This window comes from Euprymna scolopes, chromosome 36, assembly GCF_053919585.1.
Source record: "Euprymna scolopes isolate OS-2025 chromosome 36, ASM5391958v1, whole genome shotgun sequence".
Classification (NCBI taxonomy): domain Eukaryota; kingdom Metazoa; phylum Mollusca; class Cephalopoda; order Sepiida; family Sepiolidae; genus Euprymna; species Euprymna scolopes.
The window spans coordinates 57,317,970-57,341,500 of record NC_136517.1 but is presented as its reverse complement, the minus strand read 5'-3'; the positions used below and the strand labels follow the sequence as shown (position 1 = coordinate 57,341,500).

At 31.3% G+C, this 23,531-nt stretch overlaps 1 protein-coding gene across 45 annotated transcripts in view; it reads left to right on the top strand.

Moving 5' to 3' along the window:
• The window catches only part of LOC145260523 (MAP/microtubule affinity-regulating kinase 3-like), a 416,290-nt gene that overhangs the window by 269,168 nt on the left and 123,591 nt on the right, over positions 1-23,531 (top strand). For all 45 annotated transcript variants that reach the window (XR_013864311.1, XR_013864310.1, XM_080118715.1 and 42 more), the window contains exons 7-10: positions 2,584-2,640; positions 10,812-10,947; positions 16,254-16,354; positions 18,393-18,512. Coding sequence is in view for 43 of the 45 variants with exons in the window: in XM_080118715.1 (XP_079974841.1) it covers positions 2,584-2,640; positions 10,812-10,947; positions 16,254-16,354; positions 18,393-18,512 (414 nt within the window). In the remaining 2 variants the exon portion in view is untranslated. The remainder of the gene's footprint in view (positions 1-2,583; positions 2,641-10,811; positions 10,948-16,253; positions 16,355-18,392; positions 18,513-23,531) is intronic.

Below are 23,531 nucleotides of genomic sequence, written 5' to 3'. Positions count from 1 at the left end.
ACATTAGTGATTTTTGGACCTTGTGGAGTACAATTTCATCAGACTTATGGACATTTTGGATGTTACAATAATCCATTCACACTCAGAATGGCTTGCTTTTTAATGTGAATATTACAGCTTCATTAATTATTTGATTTTTCAAATTTTAATGGAATTTTTTTTTCACATATAGATTGTTTACACTTGGATTTCAGATTCTTTTGGCTTCACAGATTAGTTTCAGAAATTAATTTGATTGGCTAACTGATTGAGTGATTTTAATTTGTTTCTGTTGAAAATGCATTTTCTATTTTTTAAATTTCTCATTTTTTTATATTTTCAAATTTTGTTAGCCTGTAATGATTTTCTTCTTTGATAAAATTGAATAAAGAGATATTCTTTTTTTTTTAATTTTTATCTATCTATATATACACACACACACACACACACACACACACACACACACACACACACTAGGTAACCAAAAAAAAAGTTTGTTTTCTTTTTTTTGTTTTTTTTTGCCCATTTAATGAAGTTGAAATATACACAAAATGTGTATAGTAATTGTTTTCAAATTCAGACAGCCGGAAGTAGTAACATCAGATGTTATAAAAAAAAACATGCACACCATGCCTGGCCATCAGTTCTTAGCCAGACAGCTGTGAAAAAGATAGAAAAGTCTAGAGATCTCATTTGGGACTGTTTGCTTTTTCGCTACTGTACCGCATCTTTATTCAATTGAGTGCTTACCAAGTATGAAAAGTGGGTTGTACAAAACTTCCAAGCGTTCCAGACATTGGTTGTCTCCTTAGGATGCTGTCGTATACACCCATGCAAGATTATGCTTGGTGTATGGTGAACAGGTCAAGTGATTCATTCTGAATTTCTACCAACAGACCATGGTCACTAGAGACCTATACTCACAGCAATTGAAATTTGTGCAGCAGGCGTTGTGCCGGAAGGAGCCAAATTACGAAGATCTGCTTTTCCTCCATGACTACGTCATGCGGCATGAATGGTCAAGGATACCATACAGCAACTTTGGTGGGAGACTTTGTGCCATCCACCTTATTCACCTGACCTTGCACCATCTAATTACCATCTTTTCCATTCTCTGGGTAATCATCTTCATGGGAGATCCTTCATCAATGGAGTAGACATGTGCGAAGCCTCACAGACTTCTTTGCCTCAAAAATCTCAGAGTTCTACTACAAGGGGATTAAACAGCTGAAAATACATTGGTAGAATGTGCTGGTTGCCAATGGCGATTACTTCAAAGACTTAATATCTTACACATACTGTGAAGCATTTTTTTTTTTTTTTTTTTTCCCCTTTAAAAACGAGCAAAACTATTTTTCTTTATTATGTTTACGCACTCTTAATTTTCCCCAGTTTATTCATTGGGAACAGAAATTCATTGTTTGTCCAAACAGTTTTTGTTTATTTACTATATAAGCCAATAATTGTTTCAGCCTGGACTGATATATATGGATTGTTGTATATGTGTTTTTATTTTTACTTCATCAGATATATAAAATATACACACACATCCAAAAAAACAAGATGTCACCCCACCACCAACAACAACTTGGGGGTAATTTTCTTACAAACTGTCTGTTCATTTATAATTTGGCGTTTCTCCCCTCTTTTCTGTGAAGAATAAAGCAGTAAAAAATGAAGAGTATGAACGCTCTAGTTTTTCACTATTTAGCTATTTAAAGGAACTTTGTTGCTAATATTTGTATTTGAATAGAAAACTTTATTTGAAATATAGAATCCCCACCATGGTAGCTTTATTGTAACAAACAAGACATTAAAAGCATGTATATGTTATAGTCGTTGATAAGATCTCGTTCCGATTTATTAAGTTTTATCCTAACCTAACATAAGATAAAATTGATGGAGTCCTTTCGAAGTGATAAAAATAAAAGCAGCATCAACAAAATTGGCAGCACGAACAGCAACAAAAATTACCTGGAGCAGAAAAATTATTTCTACAAAAATAATCAAATCTGATTAGTTTGATTGGTTGTTTGACCTAACTTCAACTAGTCAGAACATAGTCGCTATGAGAGCCGGGCACCTGCCAAATTTCTTGATATAAGGCAAGGTTTGCTGAGCAGAGAGATTCTGAAGAGTAGCAATGTTGCCAAACGAACCCTTGTCAGTCAGAACCGTAACTCTCATAAGGGAATGTCCAATTTGACCCTTACCGCTACAACTTGCATGATAATTTCCACCCAGCAACATGATGTCTACGTGGACAACTTCACTTCAGTTATATTCACGTGGGAATTATTCAATAAGCACCTTTCTTCACTCTGACATCGCTGTACGTGATAATTTTTATGCAGGCAACTTCATCCAGTTATTTTCACAAAAGACTCCTGCCTCACTCCAATAACACTCTTTTTGACAATCTTTCCTCATTAACAACAACTTCCTTTAAAGTTTAATAAATGATTGTAAAACAATCAGTCAAAAGGTTCATCTTGTGTTTTGTCTGTTTCTTTCTCACCACCTTATGCATTATTCATTATAGAACATAAGTTTGTTCTTTTCTTTCTAAATCTGTATTTAACTAATTTATTTCTGTTTTAACAGATTGTGTCTGCTGTACAGTATTGTCACCAGAAGCACATTGTACATAGAGATTTAAAAGTAAGTTTAGTACTCTATTATTTTGATTATTATTGTTGTACTTTATCTCATGTTGATGCAATCTTAGAACATCTTACAAAATGTAATCTGTCCTGTAGTTTATAGGGTTTTTTTTAAAAAATTCTTTTAACTATGAAATGAACATAAATTTTTTCCCCCAAAACCGTTGTCACTTGCCCCCATAATTTTTTTCAATCAGATTTTTATGAAACTTAATCAGATTACATTAATGTTTGATTTAAAATTATGACAGACTTTAAAAATGTTAATTTAAAAGTTACATTTGTGAATTGCCATAAATAAGCAATTTTATATATACTAGCTGTATCCTTGGTATTTTCCCAGGTAGTGGGCTTAGAGAAAAATATAACCATGTATACAATTTATTTTGAAGTTTGTTGGAGTTCTTTTTTTTTTTTTTTTAATATTCAGTTGATATTAAATTAAAAAAAAATGATTCAAAGTTATGATATGGTCTCTCTCTCTCACACACTCACACACACACAGGATACCTCTGATAGATTTATGAATATAAGTATATTAAAATGACTGACTTGTAATTAGTAATCGGAGACTATTACTGCGACCTTTCAAAATTAATTTTGCAGTCTTTAAATTACTAAAAAGAAAATTTTCTAGTTGTAATTAAAGTTTATCAAACCAAAATCTATAATTTTTCCTTAATATATTTTGGATTTAAATAAATATTCAATTAATATTAACATAAAAAAAAAATTATTTAACTAAGAAACAAGGCTAACAATGAATAACGGTTTAAATTTAATACCCAACCAAAATCTGCATAACTATAATAGAAATTTATTGAAATTTTGTTTTTTTATAATAAATATTCCTGCCCTGGATCAAAGTGTAGCATATGTTCTGTCCTCTGTATGCATGTGTACGTTCTCACTACTCTGCATCTGTTTTTTGTCTTGGGAGAATAAGTTGAGTACAAACAGTGCAAGTAATTTACTTTTTTAAACACAAAAATGAATGCCTCCAATAGAAAATACAACCACTAAAAATCAAAATCATTTAATATTTATGAAATTTTCAGTATTATTAAATAAATGTTAATATAAACTGATATTAACTAAGATTTTATACACTTAGTCATAACTCGGTCACTACCTTTAAAAAGAGGTAACACACCAAAGGTATGAATGAAAGAAAAAAGTTTTTTAAGGTAGCTATGATTTTAAATGTTCAAGACATTATATATTTCAAAGGATTTTACTATAATAAACTTTATGGATTACATCATATGCATGATTTTGAACTTCAAAAAAATTTTTGCTTGGCCTTCGGGACAAGATCAAAGTGTAGTATCTGTTCTTCAGATGTTGCACTTCTATTTCTTGTTCTCTTTCGGTGGAGGAGAAATCCTTCAGGACTGAGACAATTTTTATTTTTGTACCTTTTCTCCAGTTTAAAAAACGACCCTGGTGTCTAACTCTGTCCCGTGGGGAGGCATAGTAAATAGGTACATCATATGCATGATTTTGAACTTCAAAAAATTTGACTCGCAGCCTGGAATAAAAACCCACAATTCAGTCTGTAATATACAAATATTCATTGCTTTGGATTGTACAACTGTTCTTGTGTCTTTATTCATTCAACCATGGAATATCCTTTTCATACGATCATTTCAGATTTAATTTTCAATTTGTGTGAATAAGAAAAATTTATAATTACCTACATTTATTTTGCTAAAACCATTTCCTCTGATGAGATGAGCCATTCATTGAAAATCCATGAATTAAAGAAAAAGAAGAAAAAAACTTGAATTTTTTTGTATTCTATGTCAAATAATAAATTTGTTGTAAATTTTTAATTTACATAATTTAAGTTTTCATTTATTTTATATATCTATATCATATATATATATATATATATATATATATATATATATATATATATATATATATATAATAGAAAAATCTTATTGAAAATCCACTTAAATTTTAAAAAAAACATTAAAAACCTGTGAAAAAGGTATACAAAATTGAATCATATTTGCATTAAAGTTTTTAATAGTTATTGAAAGTTTATAAAGATTCATAATGATTATGAAAGCAAGAACAAGGAAAAAAGAAGCATAAAAGAATATGGTAAAAATCCATTGAATAAGGAGGTAAAAAATATATATACACAAACACACTAACAGGTTGTCTGACGTTGCCTGGTTGTAAAATATGCTTAAATATGCTATTTTGATTTATGTAGATTTCATATTGATTATTCTATTGTACCCAATATATAGTAGTGATTTCATAAGTAAAAAAAAAAAAAAAAGTTGGATGCCATCAACTAGAATTGAAACCAAAACATTTAGCACTCCAACATCTCATTGCCATCTGAGCTATAGATATCAAAACTTAAAAGCAGCAGTTTAACTTATAAATGTATATTTGCACATGTCTACTTACACCTGTAAAGTTCCCATTTTAAAATTTTTTACTGTCTAAAAACCAAACTGAATTTGTTTCATATGTTCAAATCCCCTATATATCAAGTTTTCCAGATCTGTAGACCAAAAATTGATATTGTAGTTTTGTAGATACCGTTCCGAACACCCACAGGCAGTCACTTATATATATATATATATATATATATATATATATACTAGCAAAAGTACCTGTCGTTGACTAAGTTCAAAAACAGCCTACAGAAAATGGACTCTGATTTATGAAAGTATGATACGTTATGAAAAGGAACGGTTGTAAAGAGATAGCTTCGAATTTGGAGGTATCAAAACCAAATCAAAATATGATGAAAGTAAAAACAAAATAGATAAACCCCATAATTTATTATACCATACCTGTTCACACTGAAACACTTATCACAATATTCTGTGGATCTATATTAAAAAAACCTTGTTAAACTTTGTGACATATTTCCATTCTATGGAGGTCATGTGCGAACGAACACCCCATAATTTTATTATACCATATTTCTCCAAACTGAAACATAATTGTGAAAGTACTTACGCAGATAGATATGAAGTCTTTATTAAAGTTTGTGCCTATTTCTATTCTATAGAGACCAGGCGCGAACGCAAACCCCACAATTTTATTATACTATCCCTATTTAAATTAAAACATATTTATCAAAGTATTCTTATGTACATCAATATCAAAAACACTTGCAAACGTTTTTTTTTTTTTTTTTTTTTTTTTTTAATTTTTAATTTTTTTTTTTTATTTCCATACTTTGTGGACCAGGCGTCAACGCAGACCACACAATTTTAATGAACCACCGTTCTGCCAGATCAAACATACCCATTCCTGTGTCTCGATACATCTATAATTATATGTAATCAGTTTTTTAAAATAGTCAACCATATAGGAGCCTATTCGTGACCACACACACACACTCAGCTTTATATTATATATATGCATGCTAGCAGACTACCTAGCATTGTCCAGTTATAAAATATGCTTAAATATATTTCAATTTATACAGATTTTGTGTTTATTATTATAAAACCAATTCTCTATTGATATTATATTATACCCAATATATCAGTGGTTCCCAACTTTTCATATATGGTGACTCATTTTAGAACAAGCAGTGAGGAAGCGACTTCAGTTCTTAAAATATCTTGTATATTCATTCTTTTTACAACAATCTGCCATATATTGTGATTATTTAATTATAGATTATTTATTCATCAAGTAACTATACATATGATTAATTCCAAATTTATTCATTAAAAAATTTCAAAGTTGCTATGAAATTGATTGTAAATCAATTCAAAATTATTTCAACACACAAACTTCCACTGTTATATAAATTATTTTCAAGAACTGACCTTGATGAGGCCGCTGGTATTGCAGTTTTTTTTTTTTTTTTTTTTTTTTTTTTTAGCTAATTGTTCTATCCTGGGGTCCATTATCAATGACACACCAAGTTGTCTTCCACATTTAATTGATTTCAGTAAATCATTTTAAGGATGAAAAGTTGGGAGAATGCTGCTGTTGTTGTAAATGACTAAATTCCTTATTGCGATTTCTGATATTACTGCAAGTTTTTTTTGTTTTCTTTTATCCCCAAATTCTTGTAGTTGCAGTTTATCAATGTGTAATTGCAACTCAAAAGGTTGGGAAACACTGCAATATATGGTAGTGGTTGCCTGGAGTGATCTTGTTGTAAAATGCACTTAAATATATTTTAATTCATGCAGATTTCATATTATTATAGAGCCAATACTCTATTGATTATTACATGGTACCCATTATATAGTAGTGATTTAAAAAAGATTTTTTTAAATGGGTACCATCAGCTAGAATTGAAACCAAAGCTCTTGCCTGATTTAATTCCATATGAATATAAAAACTTTAAAAAAAATAATGTTGTTAAAGGTATAAATATATATTTACGCATGCATAAAAGTAACGTTTAGCTAACTTAAACTTACCAAGTTCCAACTTTTTTCAATTTTGACACCTTAGCAACTAACAACCAAATTGAATTTATTGCACAGGTCCAAATTCCTTATCTTGTCTCAAAATGTAGACCCAAAATTGACAGGGGGAGTTTGTTAGAGACAATTCCATATAGACAGTCATATATATATATATATATACTAGCGGGGGGTACCCGGCATTGCCTGGGTGTTTGTTGGAGGTGTGTGTGGTTTTGGGTAAATCAAAACTCCCGGGGGAGGGGGGGGGAGTAAAATAAAATAAAAAAAGTTTTAGTAGGTAAGTATAAGGATAGAACCCGAACCCCTGAGGCAAAGTTGGAAATTAAAGTGTGACGTTAACCATTGGGCCATCGCGAAATACTAACGGAAACACGTTTGAATTTATTTAACTATTTAGAATTGGCAGGTGCACGTTTTAATGACTTAATGAGGTCAACTTTGATTGCGGAGTAGTATTTCATTTACTGCGGGAACGCTTTTTATAATTTTTATTTTCCCAAGATGTTGGGAGGGGAGGATCCAGCTCCCCATAAGAAGGGGATTGTCCAAATTGAATAGCAATTGTGTGATATAATATACATTGATCAAATTTGATTGCTTTCGGACATTCCCGGCGATTGCGACCGGAAAAATACCGCCAGAATTAGTGCCGCTTTTATTATATGAAAAAGCCTAATTCACATGCGGCGAGCGAAAAATGTTGAATATTTATCTTTTCGAAGTCAAGCAAATTAAATAGACAGGCGACCTCCGTTGTTAACTCGTAGATATTGTGATTTATATGTGATATAAAAAGTTTTAATAAGTTGTAAGCCGACCGACCGCTTCTCGGAAAAAAGCCTTTCTTGGACATACACAAAAAGCGAACACATTTTCGCTTTTATATATATAGATATATATATATATATATATATATGAGAAAGAGAGAAGTAATTGCTTAAAGCCTTGCTGGTAAACTTAAATTTGGGTATTTATGAAGGCCAATACTATGATGAAAGAAAGTATGAACAAAACAAAGAAAGACAGTATTTGTTATGAATCCTCACAATTCAAGATCTCTTTCACACATTAAATCAATAAATATGAAACTTACTCTTAAATATTAATGAAAAATATCCGGGATAGTGTAGAGTCTTTGATAATTTTGAGAGAGAATTTCCCCTCTTCTCAAAAAGAATGCAAAAGTGGATTAGTCAAGTGGCGTTAAGAATTTAGGATGGCTTCCTCTCCTCTGAAGACATTAGTGTATAGGTATATAAGTACCTTTTTTTCTATAGAGAGTTGCCCCACCCCTTCTTATTTGCAATTTGGTTTTAAGGTGCACATACCCCCCCCCACACACACACCCATTAAGCTGATTTAATGTTTAACCTTGCTGTAATGTGTATTGGCTGATAGAAAATTTGATTTGAAATTTGTTCTTTTAATGTAGTTTTTTTTTTCTGTACAAAATAAATTAAGAAAGAACTAAAAGAAAATAAGTTTATTTTTTAAATATTTTTAATGGAAAATTTATTGGGTAATAAGATGAATGTCTTTTATTTATTGGGTTGGAGTAAACCCTGTTTATAAAAGAGAATGAAATAAAATTCTATGCATTTTATTATTTACCATAAATATATTTCTATACTATACTACTACGGCATAATCGCGTTAGCACACCAGTTCTCGTCAGATCACTGAAGTTAAGCAACAGTGAGCCTGGCCAGTACCAGATGGGTGACCATTTGGGAATTCTAGGCGCTGTATGTGCTCTCCACTTATCTTGGCATTTGATTCTAGTCGTCTTGTACACTTCACTTACCACTGGCATTTAACAATGTCAACTCAGGAGAGGTGTGGTTGGAGATTGCGCACCTCCTATCAATAAGACTTTCACACGCAGGCATCCCTTCGTCGATAACCATAGTCTGTCAAAGACTGAGAGAGCCCATTTCTATACTACTACTATTAAGCTCTATTCATTTATTGAGCACTCTTGAAGTTAATACTGAAACAAATATTTGAATATGTCAAACAATATTTTATGCTAATATTTGATTTTTCCTTATATATACTCGTCAGAAATTTTTCTTGGAAAGAAATGTTAGAAATGGAGCATATAGAATAATTCACATCAAATATTTGTTGCCATCTTAGTTTTAAGAGATTTCCCGTGGCTAGTTGCAAAGAATGTCCAGGTTGTGTCAATGCCAAAATTAGATTTGTGATGGCAAAAATTGAGAAATGCCTTGTAACTTTTATATTGACCAACACAGCCATCACTAAATATTCAATTCTTTTAATCTATCACAAATTTTCCTTGATCTATGCCATGGCAATTCTCCGCAATTCATGGACAAAAGGGGTGTCATGGTCAAGATCATCAGATATGATGCACAAAGAAATGTGTAGAAGTTTTCCATCTTGTGAATTATATCATCACAGGATGCTTGGTGCACTGGTCTTTATTCCAGTGATATCCCTGGATTTCATCCTGCACCCATATAATGGTAATTTTCTGTGAAGTCCAGAAGAATGATGCACTCTTTCTCAGTGATTTCACCTTTGTGTAAGGAACTGAGCCTGTTTACTACAGAAGAATTGAATTGGGTGAAATTTAGGCCCAAGAGGATTATTTTTAGCCCCCAAATTGCAAATTTTCGGAAACGTGTGGGTTCCAAAATAGGGTGTCGTGACGCACTCATTTCTTATTTCTGGACCAAAATGAACCCTCCGAAAAAAATGTGTTTCTATTCAAATATAGGTGAAAATGCAATTTCTCTTAGTTTTTACCGTAATTTTATGAGGAGTTCATAAGAAAAAAAAAAATCTGTGGGTGGTGTTAGGGCTGGATGATATGGGCTGGAATGCCCCTTATATAAAATACCCATTGTATCTTAATCTCACCAGTCGGCTCTGCTTCAGAGTGATCCTAGGCATGGTGAATTACATCCACAGGGAGTTTGTTTAAAGTGAAGCTGGTTTGCACAGAACCAACCAGCCTGATCTGGCGGCAGGACAGGTCGAGACAGTTGGAGGCCAGGTGGGATGTAGAAGCTGCCAAAATTATGTATGTTGTACATATAATCTGGTATTCCCAAATAGTCACCCATCTGGTATTGACCAGTTTAACTTTGGTGAACTAACGAGAACCAGTATCAATATGATCTTTCCTTATATATGTATAGAATTTAATTCTGGCAACAATTCATCAGTTTTTATCAGATTTTTTGCCAACAAACACGCTTTTATTTATATGGATAAATATTTAAAAATAATACTTTAAGAAATGGAGTTTTTAACATCATGGTTATCACTTTTCATCGTCAACAAGTACTTCAGCTTATCTTTATAGTACATTTTGTTTCTGTTTCTCTCATTTATGTGTGACTTAGGATGACTTAATCTAACTTTCACAAAACTCAAGAAAAAAAAAAAATCTTTGCTAAAAATTAACCAGCATGCAACAGCTCTTATCTATTCATCAAGTTATCAGACAATTTTTTTTAATGGAAGTAAATTTTCATCCCAGTGTGATAACATAGGGTTCGATAGTTGGACATTATTTTTTTTTTATTCATTCTAGCTTAATACCAGGTATTATTGTTAGGTTGTAATAAAATCCCTTATTTTAAAGACATTTTCTTTTTTTTTTTTCATTTTTTTTTCTCATTTCAAGTGTTTATTTTTTGTTTGACTTTTCAACATTTTTGGACTTTTTCAAATTAATATTAAATAATGTTTTTGTCCTTTCCAGGCTGAAAATTTATTGCTTGATGGTGATATGCATATAAAGATTGCTGACTTTGGTTTTAGCAATGAATTTGTCCCTGGAAGTAAATTAGACACCTTCTGTGGTAGTCCACCGTATGCTGCTCCAGAACTTTTTCAAGGTTTGTCTTTTCATTCGTTTTACCAAAGCATGATTATTCTGAACAAGATGAATATTATTTGTTCACCTCTTTTTTTTTTTTTTTTTTTTTATAAACTGCGCAGTATATTATTTGCATTTTTGTGTGCATATGATATAATTTTGAGAGAGTCCGTTGGAGTATAACCATAAAAAGTGTACTAAATGTTGACAGTATAAAATTATATCTGATATACAAAATATATAAATGTAGATATGGCATAATCACATTGACATGCTCGTTCCCATTAGATCATCAAAAGTTAAGCATGATTAAGCCCAGTCAGTACTAAATTGAGTGACCATTTGGGAATACCAGATGCTCTTTGTGATGTTAGCTTATCTCAGCATTGTTTCCAGTCATCCTGGACTTCTCCTTGCCACTAGAATTAAGCAGTTCCGACTCGCGATAGAAGTGGTTAGGGATTGCGCAACGCTTACTTCACAATTCAGCACATCATTCATCATCGCTCCACAATGGACATACAATACAATAGCAATTCATTTGTTATTGCAATATGTTTGGCTTGAGCACACCTCTCCCCCTTCAATGCCAAACATTGATGTAAAAAATGATGCAGGCTATTTCATGAATGTTTCTCCTCTTTCCCATTCAAGATAAGATTGCAGTAAGCACTTTCTTAAATGTTTCCTCAGTGTTTTCTAACTTGGCCATCAAAAGTTTTCAGTATTCTTGACACTTAGATGTAGGTTTTTTTGGGGGAACTTTATCAAATGAATACTGTTGTTTCCATATAAGTTTGTGAACATCGACTCAACATAGCATGAGTAATGTGTACATACAGCAGCCTAGAAAGGTAATAACTGCCGAGTTTTTAGAATGCGTTAAACAAGTTTTGTAAATGGGATTTATGACAATGATTTCATGCGGACTGAAGAAATAATAGTATTCCAACTTGTCATAAAGCTACCTGATTATTTTGAAAATGATTCAATGGATTGCCAAGCCAATTCTTTGAGGTTTGAAATTTGTAATGTACCATACACATTGGACACATTACACATTGGACAGTCAGTTGATGGTTAGAGATGAAAATGTTCAAAAGAGGGATTTTATTGTTTGGCCATTTTCTTTCTAGGCAGCTGTCTATACATTACTGGTAGCAGCTCTCAATCTAGGATGAAAGTGCATCTATTTTGTTGGCGTTATTGCATAATGTTCTATGCTAAAGACCTACTCGTTTTGCAACTGAATGCCAGTTTTAAAAAATATTGATAATTTATTCTTTTTAGTAGTTTGTGTTTTTGTAAAAAGTATTTTGAAAATAAATTTTGTTTTAATTTAGCATCTAAAAATCTCAAATAAAAGCAAATATATTTTTGTATATAACAAAATTAATAAAAAAAAAAATTGTAATTTCTTAGAAATTTTTGTAAAGTTAATGTTATATCTCTACTATTATATAAAAGTCACTTTGTGTTTGTTTCATCCTTATAGGTTCCAAAACGGCTGAACCTATCTTTTTCAAATTTCACACAGTTAATTTATGTCTGGCAGTGTTTTGTACAGAAATTTGTGTGATAAGTATTGAAAATTGGAAAAATCCAATCCTAAAAATAGTCTTTCTTATAGATAAAAATTTTTTTACAGTATATTATTTTGGGTTGCATTGGAAGATCATAATTTCTCCTTAGAAAAAAAACAAAAAAACAGTTTGTTAATATCTGTAAACATAGCTCAGTGGTAGAGCATTTGACTACAGATCAAATGAGCCAGTGTTCAAGCCCGAGTTTACCTTATCATTTTATTTTAATTTTTTTCTGATTAATGAATTCAATTTACGATAAGAGGTACCATTTGAAATCACTGCAAATCATTTCTTTGTTTGCATATTTTAAAACTAAGCATTAATCAGAAATGAGTTTCTAGGACATTCATCATCAACTGACATAATATTGTAAACAGACGGAGAATTTGATGATCTCAATTATTTTCTTTCTTTCTTTTTTTTTTTTTTTTTTTTTTTTTTTTGAGTCCACCAGGCAAATTATTTCTTGTAATATATAATATTCAATAGATAATTGATTCTGTAATAATACATATGCATAAATTAAAATATCATGTTTAAGCATATTGTATGACCAAGCAATCCCAGGCATCCAGCTAGCAATTTAATAAATTTAATTCCAGATTTTTAGATATCTGAAATGCCATCATTTCAGAATGGACCTCTAGTTCTGATCTTATATGATGTCATTCATTGTTAATTTTAATATATTTGGTTAACATTTCCACTGGATTCAGCAGAAAAAAAGCTTCCAAGAATTTACACCTAAACGTGATGAGATCCTGAGATACTTCCTACAAGGGCATTTTCAACTTGTAGTAATCTTACATGGGACTTAAAAATTATGCCTGGTCCCTCGGTCATCATCAGAATGAAGGTTTTGTTTTTTTATAACTGTCGTTATATTTATTTGTAGTAAGAAAACGATTTCAGTGTCTGAGAAATGTCTGGAAGTATGTTTTTATACTTTTGGTGATCTGTTTGCATCTGTCTCTTACATTTGTGCATTTGATTTGTCTTTTCTTCCATTGCTGCTAATCTTTCTGTTCTTACTGATTGGTTTTCTAGTAGCTAGGATGTTGTTGGAAAAAAACAATCGTAACTATTTTTTTATTATAAAAACATGGGGTGCTTGTGCAGTAACACCCTACTTGAGAGCTCATCTTTCAAATTCCTTGGCCTAACATTTGCAGGTAATATGAATTAGAATAAATACATTGAGGACATTGCCAAGACTGTTGCAAAGAAGGTGGGTACTTCTACTATGCTAGAAAATTACTCCCATCAGAGAGCCTCTTATATATTTACAAAGCCACAATTCGTCCATGCATGGAGTATTGTTGCCACATCTAGGCTGGTTCATCTATCACTAGTCTCTTACTCTTAGAAAGGGTCCCAACCTAAAAAGTCAAGCACCATCAACTAAACTGCAACCCTTGTCCCATCGCCACAGTGTTGCATCCCTGTGCCTATTTTATAAGTACTTAAATGAAATGTGCTCTGATGAGCTTGTAGTACTTGTGCCCCCTTGACAGACATACTCTTGACGAACACGACAAACAGCAATATCCCACTTCTGCACTATTAAGGTTCGTAGGTGCCGGAATATTTCTACTCTACTGAGTAGAATAATAAAATTGTCGCCCTAAATAGAAAAAACAACGCTACAGCTTTATTTTAAAATTTTTATTGAAAAAATCAATTCAGGTAACTTCATTATGTAGTAGAGCTGACATTTATTCAGTGTAGCCACCTTCAGCCGCAATCACTACCTCAATCCAGAACTGGAAGCATGCCTTTTCCACAAGCGCCGGCAGGAGCTCAACAGATGGTGGTGATCAGGCTGGCTTTGATGTCATGTTGGTGATGTTCTCGACGTATGACCAAATGAAGTAGTTCAGGTCAGGGTAGGAAAAGGGCCAGTGAGAGAAAAGTCGTAGTATTCCTTCTGAAGCTAAGCCTGGGTCTCTTTGGACTTGTGAGTCAGTGCAGAGTCCTACATCCACACTCGGGGTCTGCCAGTGGCCACCTGATTGCACCAGGGGATCACCCCACTCTTCAGCACATCCAGGTACACTTTGGTGTTGACTTTCAAGCTGACTTCGAAGATGTGAGGTGGCATGATCTGGTCCTCACTTGAAACCACACCAGAGATCATAACCATGGCTGAAAACTTTTTCATCACCCTAAGCATGCCCTCAAGAGTTGAACCATCGGGATTTGAATTTTGAGGGTGCTGGCAATGGTCCTGTTGTCATAACTTGGATTGGTAGAGACCATGAGTTGTGCAGCACATCTTCGATCTCGCTCGTTGAACATTGTGTCACTTTCAGACATGATAGAAGGTTCCTATCGGTTTTGGGATTTGTACACAACTGGCCAACTAGTAGATGGTCTGCAACAAAAAAAAAAAAAAAAAAAAGAAACTTGTTTTCATCAAATGGAATCATGTCTTCTGTGACAATTTTATAGTTCCACCTTGTAATAGTTTCTTCCTTTGGAGTGCTTGACTTTGGAATTCTTTCCCTGTTTTCTGCTTCCCTGTCTACTAAACTGCAGAAGTTAAAATGTAATGAGGTTGATATGCTGTCAAATCAATCAGTTAAAATGTAATGTATGGACATTTTGCTGCCAACTTGCTACAGTTATAAAATATATTAAATAAACATAATCCGAAATATTAGCCCTTTGTTTCAACTGGCAATATGCTTTGTTGGATGAGGAAAATGCACACAATTTTGTGTTTGCATTTCATGGTGAAATGAGTAAAAATTTCAAAAATTATTAAAAAAAAATTGAGTAGAAAAATAGAAGTAAAAAATAAATTTATTGAATTAATTTTTTATTATATTTGTTAGTGTGGAAGAGTTCTTAAAAGCAAGGGGAGGTAACTGTAATCTATGATTTTGATAACCCCATTTCAAAATCGAAAATGTCGGACTGCTATTTTTTTTTTTTTTTTTTTTTTTTTTTTTTTTTTTTTGTCAATTTTGGAATTTTTACTAATTTTGACATAGCTATGTAATAGTGTCTTGACTTAAAATGCATTTTTTAAATACTACACTAACACCAAAATTGGAAAATGGGCAGTTTGATATTCGGCTCAGTAACCAACTTTTAGATATTCTCTGAGTTCAAGAAAGAAATTTCTAAGTAAGGATAAATGAAAAGATCTGTCTTTATGGTTGTGAAATCTGGCCAATGAGAGCTGCAAATCTCAAAAATCTAGAAGTGTTTGACCTGTACTGCCTCTACCAAATTCTGTCAGTCTACTGGCACTATTTCCTCTCCAATACTCAAATCTGCACGTGATGTAGGATCATCCCCCTCAACTAATCTCTTTGCTTGTTTGCTTATGCTGCGCACTGCAACTCTGGAGAGTTCATCCACAAAGCAATAGCTCTAGAACCACTCCAAGGTTGACGATGTGATTACACACCGTCAAAGTAGACATTGAACCTAGCTCCAGTTAATAGGTCTGCAGCGTTCGCTGCTGGTCCAAGGATTGGCTGACCATCACTATCTTGGCTGCTACAGACCATTGGGTGTACTGCGCTCATCCAGAATACTGTGTGTTCTATGGGAAGAGCCATGTTACCTCAAATCAAATCGAGTCCTGTCAAGTCGGTCATTATGGAATTTATTTTTATTAACCACACTATATTTTTAATTTATAAATAATTTTTTATATTTTTTTTTCTTCATGTGTGCATACAGTTTTAATTTGTCCTGCTTATTATTCTACTATTATTATTTCTAGGTAAAAAATATGATGGTCCAGAGGTTGATGTTTGGAGTTTAGGTGTAATTTTATATACACTAGTCAGTGGGTCTTTACCATTTGATGGACAGAATTTAAAAGTAAGTATGAGTTTTAAAAATTTTTATTCAAATTATAAGTTGTTGGCGTTAGATAGGATTATAGATTCTGTTGACGAGTCAGTCAGAAAATTTATTGATTTAGATGCCTGATCTTTTTAATTCGCTGAAGTTGGAATTTACTATTTGAACTAGTAACCCCACAAGGCTGTTTCCATTCCTTTTTTTTTTTCTTTTTTTTTTTTCTTTTTTTTTTTTTTACATTTTAAATTTTATACATTAGAAACAAGCAAGCACTGAATTCACAAAATTTGATAAAATATGTCTATTCTTCTTAATATTAAAATGTTTTGAATATCATGAATGTGAGATTTCCACTGTTTTTTTTATTATTTTTATTTTTTATTTTTTAATTGTATTACCCAACTATAAGGAAGTGGGATTTCATCTTAAATCTGCTTATTCTTATATACAAAGAAGTATTTCTGTCAATTCTATTTCATTTTTATTCCCCTTTCTCGCATTATCATTTTTTTTTGTCTATTTTTTTTAACCTTCTCTTTGGAAATGTTAATTTTGCCAAACTTTGAACAATTTATTATGTGATAGGAGAGGACATAAAAAAAGTTTTGATTCATTTAAAAAGAAAAAAATAACTTCCTGTGCCCCCCCCCCCTCTTCTCTACACATTTGGAATCTTTCTCTGGCTAATAGCCATGCTTTTTTTTTTTTCTTGGACTAAAAACATTTATGTTTTAAACTTTATTATATACACAAAAATCTAAAGCTAATTTTAACAGAGTGTAAAAGCATGTAATGGAGTCACCTATTAGCCATCAGTGGCCCGTGGAACCTTAGTGGCTAAGTGGTTTGTGTTTAAGTTGTCTAAATGTTTGTTACATGCAACGCTATACTTTGACCCTTACTTTTACCAGATGGAGATTGAAGATTTTTTTTTTCTTTTTAACATCGTTTTAAGCAAAAAGAATAGTTTTTACTTAATAGGCATGTTGAAAATAGTAATATATCCAACATTTAGGAAAATTCATTAAGTAGAACAACTGTTATTGTGTTTTTAGTAGAAAAAGACAGTCTACCACTATAGATAACAAATATTGCACGCCATAAACAATTTATCTAAAATATTCGGTCTGAATTATGTTACCTGTGTGAGAACTTGTCACTGTCTACTTTAAAATTCGTAAGAAAAGAGCAATTTTACTCAATTTTCCGTAAAATTACTTTTAACGATACATAACTTTTTACTCAATGAATTTTCGTAATTTTTTGATATTACTATTTTCGACATAACAAGTGCATAATATTGTTTTTGCTTAAAATGACATTTTTAAAGAATCGATCTGTCAACTTTATCTTAACAAGCACCAAAACAAATACTGAACGTATAAACTCTTGCATGTCATGATGAGCCACACCTCATCTTTTAAAATGGATGGGTATTCACATATGCAAATCCTTAATAGCTACAAAATCCCACAATTCTAAACATGTGACTTTTACTTATTATAAATGGTCGCCGACAAGCCAAACATTGCGGTTACTTTGAACTCTGTAACTTTTCTATCATAAATTTAATCGTGTGTATATAGAAGTAGTGTGTGGGCTTTTATCAAAAGATTGAAGTATAAAATTGACTGTGTGTACCAAAATGTTAAGAACTGCTCTTAACATCTGGAGGCAGCATCCTATGAGAGAAAAACTCTACAGATAACTTCCTCGGATCTGGGCCCTGATCAGAGAGAGAAGAACCATGTTTGCTGGATACTGGTGTATGGTTAAATAAAATTGTCAGCAATATTTTTTTATAGGTGCCAAAATAAGGATCTAGTTCAGTGCGAAGACTGCACAGAGCCTAGCCTGAGTAACTGTCAGAGAATTGACAATGCATCCATGAAGACCTATCTGTTGAGATAGCATGTAAGTCAAGACGATATGTCACATTATGACTAGATGATCATGATTATCCAAAAAAAAAGTCTTAATGATAAGAAACCTAAATCTATTATTTGTGTTATTTAACTTTCTTTATTTTGATAATTCTGTTTTTCTCTAATCTCAGGAACTTCGGGAAAGAGTATTGAGAGGAAAATATAGAATACCATTCTATATGTCAACTGACTGTGAAAACTTACTAAAGAAATTTTTGGTTTTAAATCCTGCAAAAAGAGCAAGTTTAGAGGTATGACTTTTTTTCAGACATTTTATTTTAATGATTTGTAAATTTTATATAATTAATGAATTAAAATTGTAAACAAATACAGTAATCAATGCATCTAACAATTTATTTTTTCAATATTTTAAAAGTTGTTTTTGATATTTTATTTCTGGTAACCTTTTATAATGATTAGAAATTTAATTTTCATCGAAGAATTGATATATAATTGATTGTTAAACTATTTCCTACAAGAGTTTTCAGTTTTAATGTTATGAAATAAACTCATTGTATATTAAACAATCATTTTGTAAATTATGGTTAAGAGAAAATAGTTGGTTTTTATTCAATATTTAGTATGTTTTTATAATAGTAATTATGTAAAAAAAAATATGTAATTTAACTTTTTTACTTATCTTTGACATTATAGACTTAAAATTCAGTTTTGAATTTTTAAATTTATTTTTGTAAATTTAAAATTAGCTTCTGATATTTTTCTTAAAAGATTTCTAAGAGATATATTAAAATTAACTAAAACTGCATAAACTGATCAGCATAAACTTTAAAAAAAAATTTGTACAAGTTTTAAAGTAAATTTGAATATCTTCTCTCATAATTAAAATATATTTCTCTGTCAAATGAGCTTTAAAACTCAAACTTTGTATAACATTAATATAAAATCTGGATGAAATGGGGATTGGATCTGGATTGGAAGTAATGTATAGATGAAATCTCTAGTAAAACTCTTTGCCCAGTCTCTTCAATCTTAGACACAGGTCCAAAGTGTTCCTTAGTAATATTATTCAGTTGTGTAGCATATCACTTTCAAGGTGGTAGGTTGTATCTAACCAAGCAAGGCCAGATTGGACAGGTATAATTTAAAAAAATTTAAAACAATGAAGCCAACATCTTTGTGTAACCCTTAAAAATAAATTGCATATCTTGAATCGCTGCTCAAAAACAAAATTATAACTAGTTTAAGGAAAATTTAATACTTAGTTAAATTTTTCGGTAATGTTAAATAAAATTCAGTCTGCCTGTTTATAATACTTCATCATGAAGATTTCATTCATGCTAAAAAAATTCTAAACTCAAACGTAAATAAATGTAAGTAATAAATAAGGGATTTATAATATAATGCATTTATAATATAAATGTTAACCAAATGAAAACAATTGCTGCATCAATAATTAAGAATAGTAATATTACATATACAAAATTAAAAAAAAAATCAGAGTGCATCAAGTTATCTTACTTGTTCTAATAATAATTATTAATTCTCTATTCTCCTCATTCTTAAAATTAGCATTTTTTAACGTTTGTAGAACTCTAAAAATAAATTGCATATCTAAAAACAAAACAAAAAAACACTGTTCAAAAACAAAATTACATATGTTTTATTTTAAATATTATTGTACATGTTTTTGAATAACTGATTTAAGAAAAAATTTGTACTTTTTAATCATATTTTTTGGTAATACTAAAGAAAATTTGTTTTATTTTTTATAATACTTCATCAGGAAGTCTTCATACACAAAAGATCTAAACTCAAATGTTAATAAACATAGGACTTTATAAAAAAATTTAAAAAGAACCCTTTATACAACGGTTCTGGATATGACCTAAAACTATATCCGATGGTGAGGCCCCACCTTGGGGACTGTGGAGCCACCCTTTAATTGCCATTACTCCCAGGTCCACTCTGACCCGGAGTGGTAGTACCTGTTAGGGTCCCAACTATGGGTTAAATAGAATCCAACTTAAAAAACAAATATACTCCATTAAAAATCGTTCTTCAAAATAACTAGATTCGGCATTAAATAACCTGAAAAAGGTTGATATGCCATAAAACAAAAACAACCAACCAACCAACCAACATTAATTACCAATATTATATAAAACCTATAATATAAATGGAAAAAAACGAAAACATAATTACCTCTTTTATTTATCAATAGCCAAGAATTATTGTGTGTGTTTAGTGAAATTATGTAGACAAAATTAAATTTAAAAAATTAAAGTCCATTTGCTTACTAATTTGTTCTTTGGAAACCTTATGATCTTGAGAAACCTGTTGAGAAATATTGCCTTAGACCTCCCAAAAATCTCCTTAGAACTGGTGATCACTGCTACAAAATGTTAATAAAATTCTAAAATGTTGATTCTAGTAAATAAAGTGATATAAATTTTTGCTGATGTCTCAGTAGTTTTTAAATTTCTTAAGGGTCATAAAGTGATGGACCATTTTTCAGGGCAACTCAAAAGCTTCTTTTTCGTTAACTACTATATCAAGATGTAGTGGAAAATGCTACTCCTTTCCTAGGATTACTCTATTTATCTTGATTCTCACTTTATAATACTGAGTGTTTAACCAGAAGGCATCAAGTGCCATTTCTTCAAGTCTTTCCTATGACTCAACTGAGGATTAAACTCTGGCCCGCAAACCCATTAGCAATCACTCTTACAATTATGCCAAATGAACCAATTAAAGGTAGTAATGACATTTAAAAAATCTAAATTTATGTAGATGACCAGGTATTAGTTTGTTTTTTTAAATGTTTTTGTTATTTCACTGAATAAATATGGCAAGTTTACATGTAAAATAGTAGCCATTATTTTAATAACACATTTCAATGTCAAAATCCTACCTCTGTCTGGTTTACAAGTATTTTAATGGAATGTGTTCTGACAAACTCAGTACACTTGTGCTTCCTTGACTTACCAGACAAGCAGCAAAATCCTGCCCCTTCACTGTAGAGATCCCTAGATGCTGGGAAATGTACTCTAATAGTTACTTCCCTCGAATTGTTAGACTTTGGAATTCCCTTCCAATCACTTGCTTCCCCATACTATACTGACATACAGAAGTTCAAGTGTAGTATGAGCAGGCATCTCTCTTCTCAACTCCCTACATAGTGTCCCAAATAGTAGCCTCTGATGTTCAAGTGCCACTGTGCCTTGTTTGGGGTGAATCAGGGTTATAAAAAAAAAAAAAAGCGAGGAACAAATTATGTAAAAATGGCTAACACAAATAATAATTTTTTTTTTTTTTTTTTTTTTTTTTACAGAATTAGCGTTTATTAAGTCTGATTAAGTATACATAGAAAAAGCAATTAGATAGTGACGGAAGGAGAGTGTGAAAACAGGGTGTTGGAAGGGAAAAAGTATGGAAGCAGGTTGTAGAGAGGAAGGAGAATATAGGAACATTTTGAAGACCGTGGTAAGTGTTCTGGGAGAGGATTGGCTTGAGGGTGGAGCAAAGCATTTAATTTAATAATTAAAAAAAAAATTTTTTTTAAGTTCTTATCATTGTACCCCTAATTTTGATGAATACTACTAAAAATAAAGTGAATAAGATTCTAATTTTACATGATGCAAATTTGTTTACAATAATTATTATTCCAGGTATTAGTGAAAACAAGCAAATACTTTGTTTTAATTCTTGTCTAGAATTCCTCCTATATTAGAAAGCAAGAATAAAGAAAAATCAGTATGATGTACATATGCATGGTGAAACAAAAGTTTCATATTTCAAAAACCAGGTAAATTGATCAAGTAGTTTTATTTTTAAACAATAAAATCAAATTTTGAGTATCCAAGAGGAGACTCTTTCTCGCCATTTTGAAAAATAAGGGAGGTAACTCAATACTTACTGTGATATATTTGTTGTACAGCTTGCAGATTTTCATTATTCGCTTAAAAACGTTTCTTTATAGAAATAAAACTACTTGATTAATTTTTGTGACTTTTGGAATATGAGATTTTCGTTTCATCACAGGTACGTATGTCATACACATTTTCTTTATTTTTGTTTTAATATAGGGGAAATCTTGACAAAAAAATTTTTTTTTAATTTTTTTAACTTTTGGGCACAAGTATGTAAGTTAGTTATTTTTATGATTATTTCACAAGAGGAGATAACGCATGCTACAACTTGTCATGATTGTGGATTACTCTGGAATTTACCTGATGCTGCTGATGAAAATATGACCTTCATAAACCCCAACACTAATTCTGTTTGCTGGAGCAGTTAAGAATATCAGGATTGGAACCCTAAATTCACCCTTATCTCAAATCACAAAATAATCAAAAATGGCTGTCTCATGTACTTGTATCCGAAAAGTAAGAAAATCTTTAACAGAAAAACAAATAACAAGAAAAAAAAACTTGTTTTCACTTGGTCATGAAAAAATTAATCTCAACAAACGTATCTGATGTTGTCTTGGAAAATTAAGAAAACTAAGAGTCACAATCTCCAGAATAAGAAAGACACTGGAAATACTCTTTACACTCAAAATGCTAGTTCCTTGGTATGACCTTAAAAGACCTCCAATAAGGTCCCATTTGGGGTCTGTGGAGAATGTGGAATTGTGCTTTAGTTACCATTCTTCCAAGTTCACTGTGGTCCGGAGTGTTAATATCTGTTAAAGCATCTCGTGCTAACATATCAGCCAGTCTGGAGATACTGGCTTCTTGACCAAAAATGCAGCAAACATTTGTTATTGTTTTTTCTTATTCCTTAGCAAAATTCAAACAATGTTCTACAAAGTCAAAAACAATTTTTTATACAAAATAATCAAACCAAACATGAATAAATATTTGAAGATATAAAGAACTTGAAGTAGAAAAACTTTAAAAATTACTGGATTGAATATTAAATAAATTATACCTAAAATGGTCTATCTGCCATAAAACAAAAACAACCCAGAATCCCAACGTCTAGAAATAAATTAATTGGGAAAGAAATTGGGAATATTCTTTTCACCAAAAATGCTAATTTTCTAGCCACAATTTAAAAAAAATATGTTGATAGAACAATATATATTAATAAAATGAAAACAATTATTGAATTGGGAAACAATAAGATGAATACTGAATTAATGAAATGTCCTTTTGCAAAACAATATGCAAATAAGTTAACCATAAAACATTGATTGCATACACATTAGAAAGCTATTCATTTATTTTGAGTAAGAATTTGACAATCTAGTTTTATTTAGTGTAATAAATAAACCCAGTTTAAAAATAGATTTAAATTTTTTAAGT